Source organism: Raphanus sativus, chromosome 3, assembly GCF_000801105.2.
Source record: "Raphanus sativus cultivar WK10039 chromosome 3, ASM80110v3, whole genome shotgun sequence".
Lineage (NCBI taxonomy): Eukaryota > Viridiplantae > Streptophyta > Magnoliopsida > Brassicales > Brassicaceae > Raphanus > Raphanus sativus.
This window is the reverse complement of record NC_079513.1, coordinates 13,643,671-13,661,932: the sequence shown is the minus strand read 5'-3', so window position 1 is coordinate 13,661,932 and position 18,262 is coordinate 13,643,671. Positions and strand designations below refer to the sequence as shown.

The following is an 18,262-nucleotide window of genomic DNA, read 5'->3' as shown; positions in this document are numbered from 1 at the left end:
CATATATATATATAATATATTTGTATACACAATGTGAAGAACAATAGAGCAAAGAGAATGTAATTTCGAATTGATTCCTAAGTGGAAAAAAAAACGAACAGAAAAGTCAGAAAGATGACAAATGTGTATGTGTTTGAAGTTCTGTTTAGGTGGGTCCTTTCAGGTTTACCTTTAGATATGTAACATGTTCTTCTCCTCTTTACAATGTTTTGATTCTTAGTGAGCAAAAGGAAACTGCGTTGACCCAACTCATTGAATAATTTATATTTGTTTCCTGTGGAATAATTTGTTTATTGTTTCAAGTGATGCAGTTGCTAGCTACGGTGGATTGGACAGAGATATTTGATGCGGTTTTAGTCTATAAAAAGGTTGAACAATGCTCGAGAATCAATCCAAAGAGTTTAGTGAGAACGCAGAAGAAGGTGAGATCACGCGCCAGCTTTATGCAAATGGGCTCTGCATGAAAACAGCTGAAGTTGAAGCAAAGCTTGATGAAGGAAACATCCAAGAAGCTGAGTCTTCTTTGAGAGAAGGCTTATCACTCAACTCCGAGGTTTTGTTTGGTTTGTTTTGTCATCTTCTCCTATAAGAAAGGATCTCTTGTCTCTCAGCTTGTTTTTGATGGTTACAGGAAGCAAGAGCACTTCTTGGAAGACTAGAGTACCAAAGAGGGAATCTAGAAGGCGCGCTTCGTCTCTTTGAAGGTATTGACCTTCAAGCAGCCATCCAGAGATTACAGGCCTCTGCTCCTCCCCCTGAGAAGCCAGTCACTAAGAAAAACCGTCCCCGTGACCCACCGCAGCAATCGGCTTCACAGCATGCTGCTAGCTTAGTCCTTGAAGCTATCTACTTGAAAGCCAAGTCACTTCAAAAGCTTGGGAGAACAACCGGTAAACCCCCTCTTGATCTTGGTTAACATTTTGTAAATCTTTCTTTACTGTTTTTTTTAATCTGCAGAGGCTGCAAGAGAATGCAAAAGCGTTCTTGATTCCGTTGAGAAAGTCTTCCAGCAAGGGATATCCGAAGCTCAAGTAGACACAAGACTCCAAGAAACCGTTAGCCACGCCGTGGAGTTACTTCCAGCTCTATGGAAAGACTCTGGTGATTACCAAGAAGCTGTATCCGCTTATAGACGTGCGCTTTTGAGCCAATGGAACCTTGATAACGACTCTTGTGCGAGGATACAGAAAGACTTCGCAGTCTTTCTTCTACATTCCGGAGTAGAAGCGAGTCCACCGAGCTTAGGTTCTCAGGTGGAAGGCTCTTACATACCTAGAAACAACTTGGAAGAAGCCATTCTCCTTCTGATGATTCTCGTCAAGAAGTTCAACTCCGGGAAAGCGAAATGGGATCCGTCTGTGATGGAACACCTCACCTTTGGTTTATCTTTATGCAGTCAGACCTCGGTGCTCGCCAAGCAGCTTGAAGAGGTAATGCCTGGTGTGTTCACCCGTGTTGAGCGTTGGAACAACATGGCGCTTTGTTACAGCGCAGCGGGGCAAACGAGTACTGCAATCAACCTTCTTAGGAAGTCTCTGCATAAACACGAACAGCCTGATGATCTCGTGGCGCTTTTGCTAGCTGCTAAGCTCTGCAGCGAAGAGCCTTGTTTAGCTGCAGAAGGGGCCGGGTACGCGGAGAAGGGTATAAACAATGCTCAAGGGATGGATGAGCATTTGAAGGGAGTTGGTTTGAGGATGTTAGGGCTTTGTCTAGGGAAGCAAGCTAAAGTCCCCACGTCGGATTTCGAAAGGTCTAGGCTTCAGTCTGAGTCATTGAAGGCTTTGGATGGAGCTATAGCGTTTGAGCACAACAACCCTGACTTGATCTTTGAGTTAGGTGTTCAGTACGCTGAGCAGAGGAACTTGAAAGCTGCTTCACGTTACGCTAAAGAGTTCATCGATGTAACTGGAGGGTCGGTGTTGAAAGGGTGGAGGTTTCTGGCGCTTGTCTTGTCTGCTCAGCAACGGTTCTCAGAAGCTGAGGTTGTGACTGATGCTGCTTTGGATGAAACTGCCAAATGGGATCAAGGACCTTTGCTAAGACTTAAAGCTAAGCTGAAGATCTCTCAGTCGAATCCCACAGAAGCTGTTGAGACTTACCGTTATCTTCTAGCTGTGGTTCAAGCTCAAAGGAAATCTTTTGGACCGCTCAGAACTCTTTCACAGGTTTACCAAATCTCTGTTCTGTTCTTTTTTGTTGAAATCATTAAAACTTCTTAATCTTTTTTAACAAATGTAACAGATGGAGGAAGACAAAGTGAATGAGTTTGAAGTATGGCATGGCTTAGCTTATCTTTACTCAAGCCTTTCGCATTGGAACGATGTAGAAGTCTGTCTGAAGAAAGCTGGCGAGCTGAAACAATACTCTGCTTCAATGCTGTATACAGAAGGCAAAGAATCAAGAACTAACTAAATCTCTCTTTAAAGTCCCTTTCTTAATTTTCTCAATGCGGATTGTATCTTTGGTATGTTCAGGTAGAATGTGGGAAGGACGAAAGGAGTTTCAACCCGCTTTAGCAGCGTTCTTGGATGGTTTGTTACTAGAAAATGATTCGGTACCTTGCAAAGTAGCAGTTGGAGCATTGTTGTGTGAAAGAGGGAAAGATCACCAGCCAACACTTCCTGTGGCGAGAAGCTTGCTGTCTGATGCACTGAGGATCGATCCGACAAACCGAAAAGCTTGGTATTACTTAGGAATGGTACATAAGCATGATGGACGTATAGCTGATGCTACTGATTGCTTCCAAGCTGCTTCAATGCTTGAAGAATCTGATCCTATTGAAAACTTCTCAACCATTCTTTAAACCATTTTTTTAATACAAAGATTTGTGATTGTTTCATTATTTATATGTAAAATGTTAACCTTTTAATTTCTTCAAACTAACATAGTTTTGAACTCAAAAGGAAATGCATACAACATGCACAAAAGAGTTGAGTCTTGTCTGTTGTCAAGATAACACATTTTTATACAAAAGATATGTTATTGTTTCATTATTTGTATGTAAAGTTTTAACCATTTAATTTCTTCAAACTTAACATAGTTTTGAACTCAAAGGAGATGCATACAACATACACAAAAGAGTTGAGTCTTGTCTGTTGTCAAGATAACACAATATGGTTGTAAACTCACCATCCACAAACTGAGCCAAGTCAAAAGAAGTGCTTACAACATAACACAAGAAAGGATTTAAACTCAAAAGTCCACAAAATGAAACGAATTCAAAAGCAACGCAACACAAACATAACACAATATCTGAGTCCACTAGTTCTTGGGGATATTAACTCCAACGATCTTAGCGGGAGTAATACGGAGGAGATTCCCAGGCTTACCAGGCAAAGCACCTTGGATCATAACAACATTCAACTCCTTATCAACCTTAACAATCCTAAGCTTCCTAATCTTCGTCCTCGTCCCACCCATCCTCCCAGGCATCTTCTTCCCTTTATAAACCCTCCCAGGAGTCGTCCCGGCACCAATCGAACCCAAAGCACGATGACTCTTGGAACCATGAGTCATCTGCCCTCTCTTGAAATTATGCCTCTTAATCCCACCCTGAAACCCTTTCCCAATCGTCGTCCCCGCCACGTCGACAAGATCCCCTTCCTTGAAAATCTCGTCGAAGACGAGCCTCTGGTTCGGCTCGAACCCTTCGACGCTCGTGAGCCTGAACTCCTGGAGATGCCGCAAGGGGATGACGCCGGCCTTCTCGAGGTGACCCGTCTCGGGCTTGGTGAGCTTCTTGTCGCGGACGCGGCGGTACCCGACCTGGACGGCGTCGTATCCGTCGGTGGCTAAGGTCTTGACTTGGGTCACGATGTTGCCTTCGCGGAACCCGACGACGGTCACGGGGACCACGGTTCCGTCTGGCTCGAAGAAAGACATCATGCCGAGCTTCGAGGCCATCACGCCGATTCCGGCTTCCATGGACATGGAGATTGTGAGGGTTCGTCGTTTGGGAGAGGGTTTGGTGAGAAAGGTGGAGGCTTTCGATGGGAGGGAGAGTGAGGAGGATAAGTTTGTTTTGTGGAGTGGAGATGGGAAGGAAAGAGACGCCATTGTCATCGCCATTGTGGAGTGAATGTCGGAGCTTTACAGAGAAGAGACGAGAGAGAGAGAGGATAAAACACTCTTCTTATCTTCTTCTTCTTCTTTCTCTCCAACCTTAGAATTTATCTTTATACCCCTAAATGTAGTAATAATTACAATATGCAGCTCGTTTGTTTTTGGTTTGAGATATTAGACCCTTGAATTTCGTATTTTTGTTAACCAAGCTATTTCAAATACACGATTAGTTAACCATTAAAATATTTACTCCTTATATCTTATCAAAATTTTCATTTTCTTCAACCTAAACACCTTAAATTACAAAATTCGTTTGTTTTTTCTCACCAAATTCAAAAATTTGATCTTCAAATTGTGACTGAGAAATGACGGAAAAATAATTTAAAGATTTAATAGAAAATAATAAATAAATTTACGACGCTTACTTCAAAAAAAATATTTTATTAGAATTATCCGTTTGAAAAGATGCATATTTTAAACTTTTTACATATATTAATAAAATATAATAAATTATAGTACTAAATGCATAATTTTTTTTTGTTTTTTTCATAATTTTAAATCAATAAGTAAATTTAATTATTCTTTGATATTTACAATTAATTATTATTAACTGATAAAATACATTAAAATATAAAAATGTATATTTTAAATAATTATTTTTTAAAAATATGCATCTTTATAAAGTGGAGGAAGTATTTGAAATAGTTTTGGTCAATAAAATAAAAAAATTTCTTGTTTGATTAACAGTTATAAAATTTAAATGATGCATATGTGATTTAAAAAAATTCTTGATTTTTCGACTTTGGTGGTTTAATTATAGAGTCATTTAGCTCGATATATATAGAATGAAAAATAATTAGGTAAGTGGTAAAATATAATTATATTTGCATTTTCGGTAACACAAAAGTGGTGAAAATTAAGAGTTTCTCCTTTTTATCTTGTGTAACCCTTATTACATAAGTGGTGAAAATTAAGAGTTTCTTCTTTCTCTCCAACCTTAGAATTTATCTTTGTACCCTTTGATGTAGTAATAATTACGATATGCAGCTCAATTGTTTTCGGTTTGCAATATTGGAGCCTTGAATTTCGTATTTTTGTTAATTAAGCTATTTGAAGTACCAATTAGTTTTTTTTTTTTGTCAGCAACATTAGAGATTCATATTGACTCTGTTAACCAAACAATGGGATCCACATCCATAGAACGACGTAAGACGATTGCTTTCTTGCAATACGTGCTAGACTGTCCGCCTTTTTGTTATTCGTCCTTGGTACATGAATGATCTCCGTAGTATTGAAACTACTCCTCAGACTTCTTATGTCTTCTAAATAGTTTGCAAAAGCTGGTTATTCATTTGGTTCCGAAACCATTTTCACCAATTGCGAGCAATCCGTTGCAAAAGTAATATTATATTGTCTTAAGTTCCTCATACATTCCATTGATCAAATGAGAGCTTCAAATCTCTGCGCGCAGTGGAGATAGACTCGTCTTTGTGTTTCTTGCTCCCATCAAACCCTCAAATCCTCACAGAGTACTGTACCACTCCTTATATCTTATCAAAATTTACTCCTTATATCTTATCAAAATTTCCATTTTCTTCAACCTAAACACCTTAAATTCCAAAATTCGTTTGTATTTTCTCACAAAATTCCAAAATTTGATCTTAAAATTTTGATTGAGAAATTAAATGATGGAAAAAAATTTAAGGATTTAATAGAGAATAGTAAATAAATTTAGGATGTTCACTTCAAAAATAAAATTTTTATTAGAATTATACGGTTGTTAAAAAACTAAATGTATATTAATGATGTTTAATTCATTCTGTTTGAAAAATGCATATTTTAAATTTTTACATATATTAATAAAACATACAAATTTCAGTATTAAAAATACAAAATTTGTTGATTATTTATTTTATAATTAAATCAATAGTAAATGTGATTATTTTTTTGCATTTACAGTTAATTATTACTAACTGATAAAATACATTAAAACATAAATATGTATACTTTAAATAATTATTTTTCTAAAATATGCATCTTTATAAAGTGAAGAAAGTATTTGAAATAGTTTGGTCAATAAAATAAACATTTTTCTTGTTTGATTAAAAGTTATAAAACTTAAATGATGTATATGTGATTTAAAGTTTCTTTCTTGAATTTCGACTTGGGTGGTGTAATTATAAATAAATTTTATTTTGTTGTAAATAATTTTTTTTCTTACTTCAATTTTAAAAATAAATTAATTTTATCAAATTTTCTCCTTTATTTATTCAAAATTAAATGAAAAAAAAATACTTGAATTCTCAAAGATCATTGTCACATAATGATAAATTACTGAATAAAAACACTGGAAAAAAAGTTTAATACGATTCAACACTGGAATAATTATTGTTTTCCATACAATCACTTCATGTTTTTTCTAGTAATCATGATAATGGTGGAGTTTAGAGACGAGATATAAGAAGCGGAACAGAGGCAGGTCCTTCTTCACACATCACAAGCTGAAACAGATCCAACACACGCATCATGCATTCCTCAGCAGCCATCAGTCCACTCGAATAAGCACCATGAACCGAGCCAGCGAAGCTCATGCTCGTAGCTTCACCAGCAAAGAACAAGTTATCCACTGGAACCCTAAGCCTCTCACTGAGATCATGAGGTTTGCCCACAACATCATAGCTATAAGATCCCAATGAGTTCACATCAGATCCCCACCTCGACACTAGATACTGTACCGGAGCCATGGCATTGGGAAAGATCCTCTTCAGTTGCATGAAGGCGAAACTCGCAGCTGCTTCATCAGACATTTTCTCAATGTCCTTGGCGAGCTGACCAGTCGACATGTAAACAAGAACCGGATGACCTGTGGCCTTGTGTAGGTTCAAGAAGTAGCTGCAACCGTAGGAGGTTTCTGCAGCCACTCCTAGTAACTCTACTTGTGGCCAGAAAACTTTTTCGAAACGAAGTATGATCTTGTTCATGATTCCTACTCCGAGTTGGTTGATTGCTTCTTGTTTCCAATCTGGTAGCTTTGGTTCGAATGTTATAGTTCCGGATTTTAAGACACCGAGAGGAACAGCGATCACTGCAGCGTCCGCAACAAATGTTTCACCGTCTTCTGTCCTAACTTCCACTCCATTATACTGTCTTACGATCTTAGTAACCCTGAGAAGCAAAAGAAATAAAAGAATATACCACAACTCCTGAAAAAATATGCAAAGAAACCAATTGGTGATAGAATGGTGGTAAAAGTTGACTTGGAAAAAACGAAAAATATGCAAAGGTTTGTGGTTTTACCTATGGTTTAGTCGAATATCAAGTCCTTTGGCCAAGGTATTGATGACAGGACGATACCCTCTAACCATAAGACCGTGTCCACCAGGAAGCATTTCCTCCTGCACATGTTTGGGAATGTTCAAGAAACAGTTTGTGATTAAACTCCAAGAGGGAGAGACAGGGCCGGGCCTGGCCACGTAATGAAACATCTGCAACAGGCCCCCGGAAATTTTTAAAGAAAACTACATAGACATGAGCCCTCAAAAAAAAAATTTATGCCCCCAATTTTTTTTTAGAATAGACATTGCAATAGGCCTCCAAAAAATATCAGGACCGGCCCTAGGGAGAGAATGTAGCAAACCTGGTCCCAACACTGTACAGAGATGGTATCAGCATCGGCAGCAAACCATCCTTCCATGCGGCACAAGTACCATTGAAGCACATTGTGCGCAAGCCCCTCTAACCTCAACTCGGGTTTCCTTGAAAACACAATTGAGAAAGCCTGAGATGTCTACATCCTGCTCATCCCTCACTTTCTTGACCTGCATTTTCAAAATAAAAAATATAGACTCAGAATATGAAAAAAGAAAGACACATACCTCTTCCAAAATCTTCTCAAATTTTACGCCAACCTCTCTTACTAACTCTTTAGGAACTTGATTGCCTTCAGTATCAAACAGAGCATAGCTGCAGAAACCACATATTGAGTTATTTTACTGTGTCAAATAAGAATACAAAAAATGCAAACCGACCTCTCAAGATCATGATCGTACAAGACGGAATTGTCACCACTGGTACGATACAGGGGCAGACCTAGTCTCCCAATTATTTGTGCCAGAGGATTCTCTTTGCACACTCCGTGCAGCCTGTGTATGCTGGCAGAGTTAGCAAAGGTAAACCAAGAACTCAACAAACGAAAAGATCAAAGAGACATGTGAGATTTACCATGATGCACCAAGATCAACAGGAAAACCGAATGAGTAATCAGTGTGAGCACGTCCACCAATCCTGTCACGTGACTCCAGTACCGTAACCTAAAAGAATCTTATAAGTTTTGCAAACATGAAACTGCATTGGGTTTTGTTGTAATTAAACAACCAAAACCTGAAAGGAAGCATCTTGAAGAATGCGAGCAGCTGAGATTCCAGCAAAACCACTTCCGACAACTATCACAGACGGTGACCTTGTCTTCATCCCCTCACCACCTGAAAAAAAAACAATTTTTTTATTACGAAACCTCAACAGTTACGACCAATACTGAAACAGAGTGATCAGTTAAAAGAACAGAATACCTCTACGCATTTGACGATCAGAATTTTTTCGCGACTCCATGATTTTTTTTTCAATTTTTTATAAAACGATTAAGCTCGAGATTATTAGAATTACGATTGTTATTATTATTATTATTATTATTACTACGCTGGGGAGAAAAATGAAGTATGAAGATGAGAAGACAAGTCGTGAAGTGGCTCGAAATCGAAGATGAACAAATTAGCCTCCCAAACAAATTCATGCGGCTTCTCGTTAATGATCAATGATGATCGTATGCGCAATTCAAGCGAAACAATGGAGACTAGAGAGAAAGAGCTAGAGAGACACAGAGTTGAATGAAAAGAGAGAGAGAGAGACAAGAGTCCTAGGTTTTCTCGCCTACGAGTCTCGAAGTCGCGTAAAGAATTTGTTTTACCGCAGAACTCTATAGTTAATAATGTTGGGATTTGAAATTTTATTAATTTATACTCCCTCCGTTCCCGAAAGTAAGATTTTCTAGATTTTATTTTTGTTCCACAAATATAAATTTTCTATATTTTTAAGGTATTTTTGTATACTTTTGAGAAACATTAATTGTGAATATTTAAATTGATTAAATTTGATTGGTGGATAGTTATTGGAAATCGTATAGAAAAAATAAATAGTAAATTAAAATGTAAATGCTTATTAATTTCTTAATAAACGTGAAACTCTAGAAAATCTTATTTTTGGAAACGGAGGGAGTAGATATTAATTTACAAAAGCTTTTTTATAGTTTTTTTAATTTAAGATATATTTATTTAAGATAAAAAGTATATGTGATTTTAGTGTATAGATATTAATTGTTGTTTTTAAAATTTGACACTTATATTAATTTTATTATATTATTTGATTATATAATATATATTGCATAGAACTTAAATGTGGTTTTAGATATAATATTACTAAATCTATAAAAATATATTAAGTGTTAGAAAAATATAAATATAATCCATTGTGAATATAAAAACAATATAATAATAAGTTCTTACTTATATTAGAAATTATTCATTTATTGTTTTAATGAGACCATATATTTACATAAAACTTTTTAAAATATTATTATCATATTATTTTATCGATTTATATCAAATTTTCAATCGGTCTAAGTTATGACCGGCAAAATTAATTAATTTATAGAGATTATTAATTTATCGAGTATTAATCTATAGAAGTTTTACTGTATTTCGTTGTTAGCAATAAAATTTAATATTTATCAATATGTATATATTAATTAACCCTTTTGAAAGAATTAACATTTTCTTTTGCTACTTAATTTACTGATTGTTTTCCAAACAAAACATTACTGTGATCTATTATATCTATATAATAGGATAATATATGCGTCTTGCACAAGTGGATGGTAAATTTATATGAAAATCATTTAAGAATACTGTATAGAAAAATAAATTTTATATTTTTGATCGAATTAATATTTTGGCCCTTAAACAAAATTTTTAAACTATTTTTAGTTAATTACATAATTTTGTTTACCGATGAGCTAATCGCATTTAAAAAATAATTAGGTCAAATAATCACTTAACACATAAGATTCTAACGTTTAGACCGAAGAATCGCAGGCCTACTATTTAGTTATAATGAAACTATGTCATCTCGGTTCTATATCATAATTTAGCAATTTAAAAGTTAATTATGGTTTTGAAAACTTTATGTTCACGTGCCAATCCTATTTATCTTCAGTATTTTTCTCTTTTTTGTGTCGTTTTTGTTATTTTGGTTATTGTTTGACATAAATATTTGTTTTGAAGTTTATTCTTATTTTATTCTTTTGTTTTGGCTTGAGATTTGAAAATGTTTAAGATTTAAATTATTAAAGAGATACATACTTAGTTAAAGATCCGCGCCTTATGTATAAAATATTTATTACTTATTTTATATTTTCTGCATATTATGAAATAATAAAATAATAATTATTATTAAATAACTAAAAAATCAGTTACTATTATGTATAAATTGACGTGCGCATATAATCAAATGATCACTCTTGTTTGTTCGCAATTATTTTAGTGTAAATAAATCAAAATAATCAATCTTATCTATCGTATATGATATATAATTAAATTAAATGATATTAACATATATATATATATATATATATATATATACTTTTAATATGAGTATTTCTTAAATGAGGTTTTTACTTATATGCTTTTTATGATTGTTTGCATATTTGTGTAACAAAATTTTACACCAATGAATTTTTTTAATGTAAGATGTTTAGTGGTTTGAATAATTTATAATCATTTAAAAACAATGTAGATTTCAAAATTAAAATATTAACTTTTCAATATATGTTCAATGTTTATCAAAATATAAGTATGTATTTTCATATGATGTATATTTTAATTTAAATGATATGTATATATATATATATATATTATATATATATATATATATATATATATATATATACATATTAACATAACACCTATTAAAATAAAATTATTTATTCATATAGTTTATTATCATTGTATCTTATTATAGAAAAAAAAAACATGCAGCATAAATTATTCTAACATAATTAAAAACAAAAAATATAATATTAAATTTTAAAAAACAAAATAACTAAATTGTGGATCTATAATATTTGTTAAGTAAAAATAACCATTCGCATATTCAGCTGGAAAACAGTATATATTAATAAATATTCAAATAGTGTAATCTTTTAAGTAATTCATAATTGTTACTAAAATTATAATGAAACTATTAAAATAAGATTTTAAAAAATAACTTGTTTTATATTGTATATATTTTACTGAAAACTATATATATATGTATATAGTGTATTAAAATTTCAAGGCAAATATATTTTCGTATCATTTTGTAGTGCATCGTTGACTGATTTATATCAAATTAAATCTGTCCAACATGTCAAAATAAAATACTTGAATATCATTGATTTCAGTTAACGTTACTAATAACTAACCATACTAATAATAAAGTTTTCTCATATATATTTACCTAATCCAAAATTACAAGTTAGTTTGTTTACTCACGAGTTTTTAATTCATTAAACTCTAGAAAATTACAAGAAACGATGTAATGACATCCCAATAAAAAAACCATAACTAATTATCAAGAACACATGGTTTATTTTGTCTTCGAATAAAAAAATACATGTACCAAGAAATTAAAGATGAGTGTTAGTCCAATCCACTGATAAGGATTGTATTCAATTCTAAGATCAAAGTAGTAAAGATGAATGTTAGTCCAATCCTAAATTATCATGATGCAAAGAAAATACAAATGTATGTTTAATCTAAAGTGCAATCAAGACAGTGATGTAAACAAGTAACTAGTAAGGTAAACAACTTAAGTTTTCATTCAAATAAAGAAGTAGAATTCATGGGATTAGTTATTTGATTCAAGTGATTAAAATCCAATCTAGAATGGCAAGTTATCAATCAACATATACCTTAAGTCAAGACGACAATACTAAACAAGTTCTTTGTCAAGATAAATATTCATTTTCTTTCATTAATCAAACATCAAATATCTTTGGTTTAATCCATTCAAGAAATCATTAATAACAAGTCTACTTACTATCTAAGCTTTTCTAACATCAAATGTCTTTGGTTAAGCAAACAAAGAGCAATATTGAGTTTGTTCAAACATTTTATCAAACACCTTCTAGGCATGAAATGTCTAGAGCTCTAGTTTAGAGAGATCAAGACTAAACTAGCATTAAGAACACTCAACAAGCAAGGAAATAGATAGATCTTCACTTGATCACTCTAATCATATTCTAACCCATGAATCGAAAAGGTAACTGCTCACTAATAAACATGATTAACCCAAAAACCCATAGATGATTGAAGGTTAATCATGATTAGGGATCAAGATAATCTAATAAACACAACATATATAGATGAAAGAAAGCAAAAGATTGAATCTTTCACCAAACAGGTTTTGTATATAGAGAGTGAGAAAGACCAACAAAACATAAAAATTCGACCAAGTGAAAAATGCCACGCGGGCTCGTGACCCTGCTCCGAGAGGTCACTCTGATCCACAGCGGGCTTTCCTCCCCTCTCCGGATGGTCGCTCCGGCCACTAGCTCCATATTTCAAACATTGACGCGCGGGTTTTCTATCCCGCTATAGCCAGTAGCTCTTAATTTCAAACAATGATCCGCGGGTTCGCTAAACCGCTCTAGCTTCTTGCTCCATCTTTGTCCTGTTTGGAGCGGCTACCATAAGTAAATGCAAGGATCCGCTCCAATGCCCAACTCGCCCAATGATCATTTTCTTCTCTGTGTTTGAATCCAAATATTTCCAAATACCTTCAAGAACTTTAAAGGATACTCCAACATCTAATAAAAATTTATTTATGCAAATGAAATTTAAAGATGCCTAAATTCTAATCTAAATGATCAAAATTCAAAATATACAAGAATGAATTATTTAAACAATGCAAATATGCAAGATATCACGCACATATTACAACACTAAGCTTCACCATATAGACAGTGGAAGCCAAATCAGAAGATGCCGGGTTGCAAGGAACTGATATTTTCAATAAACCCTTCATCCTCTGCTTTTTCAAAATCACATTTTCCATCCTCCACCTTATCACTATGTACCAACTAACCAATGAGATTAGCAAGGTTTACAACATACTCTTTCTCATTATCTAATTTTTAATCGTGCAATAAAACTTTCATTATCTACTTTGATTTAAGAAAGCTAAAATGTAAATTATATACAATAAATCATTCGGATTAAGCTTAGCAGGAGGCATAATTAAAAAAATAAGAGCGTCACTAAACGGTAGAACATCTAGGCTTTGGCTGCACCGGAATTGTTGCTATTTCGAACATGAAAATGTCTAAGATATTTTACTCAATTATTGCTAAAATGGATTATTTTCTAGTGGAGCACATGTCTAACAACTTAAATTGTCGATGTTGACAAATGACAGATAACTTTCACTGAAATCTGTTCCTTCACATGTATCTTGCTTGCCTTTTCAATGTTTTCATTCTATGTGTAATTAAACAATCGGCAAAACAACAATATGACATCATAAAAGATCAATAGTGTAAACCAAGTTGTCTTGGACTAGTGGTAAAGGGGCTCCGGCTGGAGCTTCCGTCCTGGGTTCGATTCCACTTGGCCACCGGAGCTAGCGTTAAATCGCAAGAATACGTGGGTTGCCATCGGCCTCAGGAAGATTAGTCTTGGGCCTAGAAAGCTTTTGGATCTATCCTCTGGTTAAAAAAAAAAGATCAATAGTGTATCAAACTTCGGCCAGATCTCTATCTCTACGACTATCTGTACTTCTTAGAGCTAGATAATGTTTTTGTTTTTATTAGGATTACATAGAACAAAATTAGTGGAAAACAACATGGGTTTTCTAGCTTTTTAATCAAGAAAACAATTCATTTTCAGAAAGTATTTTCAGCTACTTAGACTAATGCATAATTTTATTAGAGAAACATGAACTACATATTAAACATGTATTTCACATTTTATGGTTCTAGATGATTACAAAAAGCTCATGTCATTTTGAAATTAAGGTTAAAATACATAAACTCGCATATACAGAAAATAACGTTTAAACCTATGTTCAGAAGATTATGTAAATAACGAAGAATGCCCCAACAACCAAACAAACCGCAAAAGAAAGAAAAAAAATGCAACAGCCGCTTAGTGGCCCTAACGAGTACCGTCGGTGGTCTTCGTCTGCGCAGACGTACGTTGACTTTCCTGTCCCGCTGGAGAACCAAACCTCAACATCTCCATCGGCTGCGTTTAATTATTATCAAACCACAACGTATCAGTAGACGTTTGAAATCTTTCACTAGACCGTCGTATTTATTTATTTATTATTATTTTTTATCGGATGTCCCCGAAAGAACAAAAAAAAAAGTTTTTATTCTAATACAGAATGAAAAGAAAAAGACACATAATGTTCGGTCCCGAACAGACGCTACCGGAACTCAACAATGATGTTCGGTCCTGCCTAGAATACGGTATAAAGTTCTGCGATTTTTTTTCTTTCATAATGAACTGGCATCTTAGCTAAGTATTAAGTAGCAAATACATGTGGTTTGTTTGCATATATTCTTATTTATTATTATTTTTAGTGGTTTGTATTTAGTTAGTATAGCTCTTATATCTACTGGACTACGTAACGTATGAGCCTTACCTGAGAGGCAGCAGCCTGCACTGTGGGAATAGGCCAACGTATCTATCAAACCGATTACACAACACTTGGTTTTGTACCGGGTTCTGACAAACTAAACCGGGATTGTTTTGAATCGGATACCGGTTCATAACAGGAAATCTAGGCAACAGTACCGGGCTCTGCACCTGACGGATGAACGGTGGAGGAGGCTGTACCCCAGGGAACATAATAGGAGCCGCTGCAGCAGCAGCCATTCCACTCCCCATCCACATAACTTGAACTTGTAACTGAAGTGACTTCAAATAATCTATGGCTTCTTCCAAAATTGAAGCTTTGTCAGTCTACAAGAAGACAAACCCAAGTGACACCAAGTTCTTTTGACTTAATAAATCACTCCCCGTATCAGATTCAAGTTTATAACTTACTTTAGTGCAGTGAGGTATTAGTTCTTGCAAAGCCTTCATTCTCTCATTGATCCTATCTCTCCTCCTCTAATTTAATTATCAAACACAAGAGTTTTGTATGAATATTATGTTATACTATATATTATATTATATATGATAATATGTCGACTACCCTTTCGGAGAGATTATGAACTTCAGCTGCACGGCTTCTTCGCGTTGATCCTGTTCGTAGGCTCGACTTGTTATTACCGATAGCCTGTAAAACGTTTCAAGAACAATAAGAAATGAACAACAAAAACACGTTTCAAGAACTTCATGAGTTAAAAACTAAAGCATACATCTGACTGAGACACAGATTCATCAGTGTCCATTATATGTTTTCTCTTACGCTCTGCTGTGAATCTTCTTACACAAGCCATATCTTTGTTGTTCTTGCCAAAGCTGCAACCAGAGGAGCCACCTGATGACGAACTTGCGTTCGGGTAGGGCCTCCCATCGACTGCTCTCAGTGAGCCATCGAGAACGGTTTGAGATTGGTTGCTACCGCAGTGGCTTGGTCCAACGGTCACCACCGAGTACTGTTCTTTTCCTAGTTCCCTGACTTCTGATGATGAATCCGTTAACCTAAACTTAGGAGGAGGCATGACCTGATCAGGAGGTTTAGGACTGGCATCGTGCTTAGCCGTCTCTGAAGCCGGTCTTTGGAGGAGATCTATAGTTGAGAAGAAAGGTGAGGTTAAGTCTTCGGATTCAAATGGATCTTCATCTAGAGGGTATTGTATCCAAGAGACGGTTTCTTGATCCTCAAGAAAGGTGTTGGGTCTTAGGGTTTCTTGTTGATAGTCCTGTTTCTGAGTTTGATCTCTATGAGTTTGGCTCTGCTGAACCACTTGCCCATCTCGCCATAACAACTCTACCAGGTCATCTTGTGGCCTACACATATACACACTCAGAGACTAATATATAGTCCTTTTTAATTAATGAATAAATTAGATTAAACATTATATTACCTTATATATCTTCTATTATTGGACAGATTGTAGTTCTCCTCAAAATTCCAATCTTGGTGTTCCATGTCAGATCTCTGGAGACATATCAAAAGATTTTTATAATCAACCCCAATATTATATTAAGATATTTAAACGAACATATCTAATCATAACTTATGATTAAGAAGAGATACAGATGAGCATAAATATAATTTTATAATCCCAAATCCAATCATTATATTAATACACTAATCATATAAAAGAGATTTATACTAAAAGCAGGAACATGAGTTCATTTTTTAATATGTTCCAAATATAGCAACATCTTTTAAAACCACAAGTCCCTTGCAAGAATACTGACCAAATTTGGAAAGCTTCTGGACGAATAAGAAGCTGAAGAAGTAGAACATCTAAACCTGACTTGTGAAAGTTGAAGTTCCACGCCAAACAAAAGGAACAGAACCTTCTCTTTCCTGTCACTTGCTCTCTAGTCTGTACATAAACCCATAGGCCAGAAGTTTCTTAAGAAGCTCCCATAAAACATGAAAGAAACAGAGAAGGAGAGAAATATGGGTAAGGTTCTTTACTTCTTTTGGTACAGACAGAAAGTGACAGAATCATAAAGAGGAAAGATATTCCAGCAAGGGAGATAATGATTCTGTAAGCACAACAGTACAGCAACCTTTCAGACCGAACGCCACGTGGCAAGTTCTGGGACATTATGTTGGAATCGGTGGGACCAACCGGTGGAGCTCTTCTTCTCTAGAGATGAGATCTATTGCTAGATTTCTAGAGGTGCTTTCTGATCTGTACCTTATCTATAAAGTTCTCTGCAAACAATGATTTGAGGGTGTTTCCGTCAAATAACTCGTATGGTTTCTTTCTTCTGAAAATGATTTCTTCACTATACGCCAACTTAAACAACTTTTTTTGTTAGCTTTGATGTAAATTAAGGTCGAATTATTATCCAAGTTCAATGGTTTTATTGAATTTTAAGCAGAAAAGTCTCGACGAATTTATATATTCTATCGTATAGTAGTTTTCGGAGTTTATTAAAATGAGACTAAAGAAAAACTTTGAGTTATAATATATATATCTATATATATTTGTTGTTTGGTAAAATGTTACACTACAAAAAGTAACTTTGAAAACCTTATTTTATTGTTCACGGTTCATCTAAAAAACTGCAATACATTCCGTTGTCTTGATAAGAATTAGTAGTATCTAAGCAAGATTCTAATCCAATATTATAAAAAGAATCCAAATTCTTAAAAAATATACAGACTAATTTTCCATCTACTAATAAAATACACGAATTGTTTCGGATTTTCATTTAAAAAGAATCCAAACTATTTTTTTTACCTATTAAATACACAAATTTTTGAAATTTGCAGTTTTTACACATTGTTTTAGACAACATAAATTAACTATAAAAAATTCCCATCCCAATAATTTTACATTCATTAGAAACCGTTTTTTGCCATGTATATTTTACTAACGGGTCAAAATCCAAAAATGAACTCAAACTTACAAAGATACAAATTTAAAGTCCAAGACAACCGAACGATCTATAATTTTACATAGGCTTAAAGTCAAAAAAACTGAGAACCCAAGAAAGCGGCCATCCACCCACGCATCACGGGACACGCATGCACTGGATACGTGTTTACATCTTCAGTAGCGAGGAAAGACGCGTTATAAAGATGCCACCTCATCATCACCGCCTAAAGACGACGCTGAAAAACTTAACGGCGTTCATACTGGATGACACCGGAAACATGAATTACTTCATTACCACTTTAGTTTTTTCTTCCAGAGAGTATCCATCGGTCAATTCGAGATCTCATCCATAAGAAGAAACCACCACCACACAGAGACTAACGCTCCATTTCATACACCTTCCTCGCCTGATTCGAAGAGGATCATCGATGAAATCAAGATCTCTCCTAATACAAACATACCTTAAATCGACCGTTTCCCTTTAACGAAAAGGTACATTGTCGGAAATGAAACCGGCCCACCATCCTCTTAAAAGAAGGCCAGGATACCAGAATCAGAGCCGGACGACCACCGAAATAGTGCCACGCC

General features: G+C 34.7%; 3 protein-coding genes and 1 pseudogene across 3 annotated transcripts; 1 reads left to right on the top strand and 3 right to left on the bottom strand.

Annotated features, from left to right (window-relative positions):
• Nucleotides 1-40: 40 nt before the first annotated feature.
• On the top strand, nt 41-2,993 carry LOC108837997 (protein NPG1-like). Its single transcript, XM_018610981.2, has 5 exons — nt 41-553; nt 632-890; nt 958-2,168; nt 2,245-2,392; nt 2,478-2,993. The coding sequence occupies exons 1-5, from the start codon at nt 377-379 to the stop codon at nt 2,804-2,806; spliced, it is 2,124 nt and encodes a 707-aa protein (XP_018466483.2). The 5' UTR covers nt 41-376; the 3' UTR covers nt 2,807-2,993.
• A 124-nt stretch (nt 2,994-3,117) lies between these two features.
• Nucleotides 3,118-4,109, bottom strand: LOC108844250 (50S ribosomal protein L3-1, chloroplastic). Its single transcript, XM_018617472.2, has one exon. It carries the CDS (start codon nt 4,069-4,071, stop codon nt 3,265-3,267), a length of 807 nt encoding a protein of 268 aa, XP_018472974.2. The 5' UTR covers nt 4,072-4,109; the 3' UTR covers nt 3,118-3,264.
• Nucleotides 4,110-6,386: 2,277 nt separating this feature from the next.
• LOC108831460 (polyamine oxidase 2-like) lies at nt 6,387-8,980 on the bottom strand (annotated as a pseudogene).
• Nucleotides 8,981-14,059: 5,079 nt separating this feature from the next.
• LOC130509622 (transcription factor PIF4-like) lies at nt 14,060-16,923 on the bottom strand. Its single transcript, XM_057005778.1, has 7 exons — nt 16,536-16,923; nt 16,196-16,269; nt 15,524-16,118; nt 15,358-15,441; nt 15,207-15,272; nt 14,803-15,122; nt 14,060-14,399 (listed from the first exon to the last, which is right to left on the bottom strand). Exons 2-7 carry the CDS (start codon nt 16,258-16,260, stop codon nt 14,384-14,386), a joined length of 1,146 nt encoding a protein of 381 aa, XP_056861758.1. The 5' UTR covers nt 16,261-16,269; nt 16,536-16,923; the 3' UTR covers nt 14,060-14,383.
• Nucleotides 16,924-18,262: the final 1,339 nt, after the last annotated feature.

Bases quoted from the DNA above. Each gene is read 5' to 3' on its own strand.
- LOC108837997 (XM_018610981.2), top strand. From the start codon at position 377: ATGCTCGAGAATCAATCCAAAGAGTTTAGTGAGAACGCAGAAGAAGGT. The intron at 554-631 runs GTTTTGTTTGGT...TGATGGTTACAG, and splicing joins GCTTATCACTCAACTCCGAG to GAAGCAAGAGCACTTCTTGG. The intron at 2,393-2,477 runs GCAAAGAATCAA...TGGTATGTTCAG, and splicing joins TTCAATGCTGTATACAGAAG to GTAGAATGTGGGAAGGACGA.
- LOC130509622 (XM_057005778.1), bottom strand. From the start codon at position 16,260: ATGGAACACCAAGATTGGAATTTTGAGGAGAACTACAATCTGTCCAAT. The intron at 15,273-15,357 runs GTAGTCGACATA...TAATTAAATTAG, and splicing joins TTCATAATCTCTCCGAAAGG to AGGAGGAGAGATAGGATCAA. The intron at 15,123-15,206 runs GTAAGTTATAAA...GTCTTCTTGTAG, and splicing joins TAATACCTCACTGCACTAAA to ACTGACAAAGCTTCAATTTT.
- LOC108844250 (XM_018617472.2), bottom strand. From the start codon at position 4,071: ATGGCGATGACAATGGCGTCTCTTTCCTTCCCATCTCCACTCCACAAA.